The sequence below is a fragment of the Lactuca serriola genome, chromosome 8, assembly GCF_051521515.1.
Source record: "Lactuca serriola cultivar US96UC23 chromosome 8, Lser_US96UC23_V15, whole genome shotgun sequence".
In the NCBI taxonomy this organism is placed as follows: Eukaryota; Viridiplantae; Streptophyta; class Magnoliopsida; order Asterales; family Asteraceae; genus Lactuca; species Lactuca serriola.
In genome coordinates, this window is record NC_136415.1 from 137,838,519 (window position 1) to 137,840,637 (window position 2,119).

Consider the following 2,119-nt stretch of genomic DNA (forward strand, 5'->3'; position numbering starts at 1 on the left):
CCGTGAAAGAAGCTAGGGAAACAACTTCTGAATCAGCCACTCCAACCCCCATAAGGAAACCCCTGAGGATAATAATATGATTCCTAACAGTTATCTCATCCCAATCACCCATAAACAACACATTATCTACGTAAAAAAGATGGGAAAAGAACAAATTGGAATCCCTCACTCTCACACCCCGAAAAATACCTGAAGCAACAACATCTTCCATAGAAAAATGCAAGCCTCCCATAAAAATTATAAATAAGAAAGGAGAGATAGGGTCTCCTTTCCTCAAGCCTCTAAATACCGGGAATTCATTAGTACGTCTCCCATTAAGTAAGAAAGAACATTTCGAGTTTTTAAATAACCATATACTCCACAAACGCCGCCTGAGTCCAAAACCCATAAACTGCATAATCTGGTCTAGATAATCCTAGCTAACTGAATCATAAGCCTCTCACAATCAACTTTAAAAGTAAGAAACTTCTACTTTTTTTTTCATATACCAAGAGATCAATTCACTCACATTAAGCATGCCATCAAGGATCTGACGACCCTAAAGAAAAGCAGATACCTCCACACCAATAACATCAGGAAGAACAGAAGTCAATCTTTTAGCTAATAACTTAGAAATAACTTTAAATTGCATCTTGATAAGGCTAATAGGCTGAAAATCCTTAATCATTAAGGGATTATCAACCTTCAGGATGAGAGTGATAAAAGAAGAACTACACCCCATAGGAATAATAGGTTTGAAAAAAATCCTAAACAAAGACAATGACATCAGAACCTAAAACATCCCAAAAATGTCTAAGGAATTTGAAAGAAACCCATCCTAACCCGGAGCACGGTCCCCACCACAATCCCACACAACTTCTTTAATTTCGTCAGGAGAGAAAGGTTCTTCTAAAAAAGAAATTGTGTCAGCCCCGAGAGAAGAAAACTGAATACTTCTATTAGACATCCAAATGTTATGAGCTCTCGAATTTAGAAGAATAATAATCAAAAAATTAATTTTTAACAAAAACTGGATCCGACACCCATTCTCCGCCAACAGAAACCCCACGAATCAACGCTTGCCATCTTCTATTTTTTAACATACCATGAAAGAAAGCAGAATTCTCATCCCCTTTAACCAACCATTGCACTTTAGGCTTTTGAGCCAAATCAGCAGCATCAACCTTTTTTAAACTCCCAAGCTCCCTAATAATACTCTTCCTTTCATTTACCAAATCAATCGAAGAAAGCCCACCATCAATAGAACTATCAATATCAGCCAACCGAGACTCCAACTGCACCTTCTTTGCTTTACAAGCCTCCTTAGCCCTAAAGTGTGAATCCCAAATCTTATTCTTAAGAAGTTTGATTTTATTTTTAAGCAAAACAAACTTGCTCTAGTGTTGCTGAATAACAAACTCAGTAGCACACCCACAAACCAAATCATCAAAACCATCCATTATCAACCAAGAATTAAAGAGATTAAAAGAAGTAGGACCATAATCAACCTTCAAATCATGACGAAAAATAGGATAATGATCAGATAACTTCCTATTTAAAGTTGCCTCCTGCAAACCTTGAAACCTATCAACCACTGCTTTAAAAGCCAAGAACCAATCTAATTTACTATTTTTGATCACCAAAGAGTAAACCCTCATAACTCCCTTCCCAGTCATTGGAACTGTTGGGTTTTGAGCAATCTAACACTTCCTAAGTGTGCATGCAACCCTAATAAACCTTGGATCTATGTTTGTCTAAATACATGCAAAATAATAATTTTCCAAGGTTCATAACCTATCTAACATGGCATGGGGAACATTTAAACATATAAAAGTTAGATGAGATTACATACCTTTTAATGTGATTGAGTTTGATCCCTAAGGAGTTTGAGGGCCAAGCACCAATAGTGTGAATGCCTCAAATGGAATCACAAATCACCACAAACTCTTGGAAAACTTTGAGAGAGTGTACACACACTTGTAAAATCGGTCACACACAAACACACATACTCTAGTAACACTAGTCACTCTAGTGGCCATTTCATGCAACATAAGCATGCTTATATAGTGTACATGATTAGGGTGAAACCCTAATAACCCATGACCTTTCCTTTTCCAAGGATCCATGGGTTAAAAGCTCC

At 37.0% G+C, this 2,119-nt stretch overlaps 1 protein-coding gene across 1 annotated transcript; it reads right to left on the reverse strand.

Moving 5' to 3' along the window:
• Nucleotides 1-992: 992 nt before the first annotated feature.
• On the reverse strand, nucleotides 993-1,655 carry LOC145067442 (uncharacterized). Its single transcript, XM_079014581.1, has 2 exons — nucleotides 1,419-1,655; nucleotides 993-1,334 (listed from the first exon to the last, which is right to left on the reverse strand). Exons 1-2 carry the CDS (start codon nucleotides 1,653-1,655, stop codon nucleotides 993-995), a joined length of 579 nt encoding a protein of 192 aa, XP_078870707.1.
• Nucleotides 1,656-2,119: the final 464 nt, after the last annotated feature.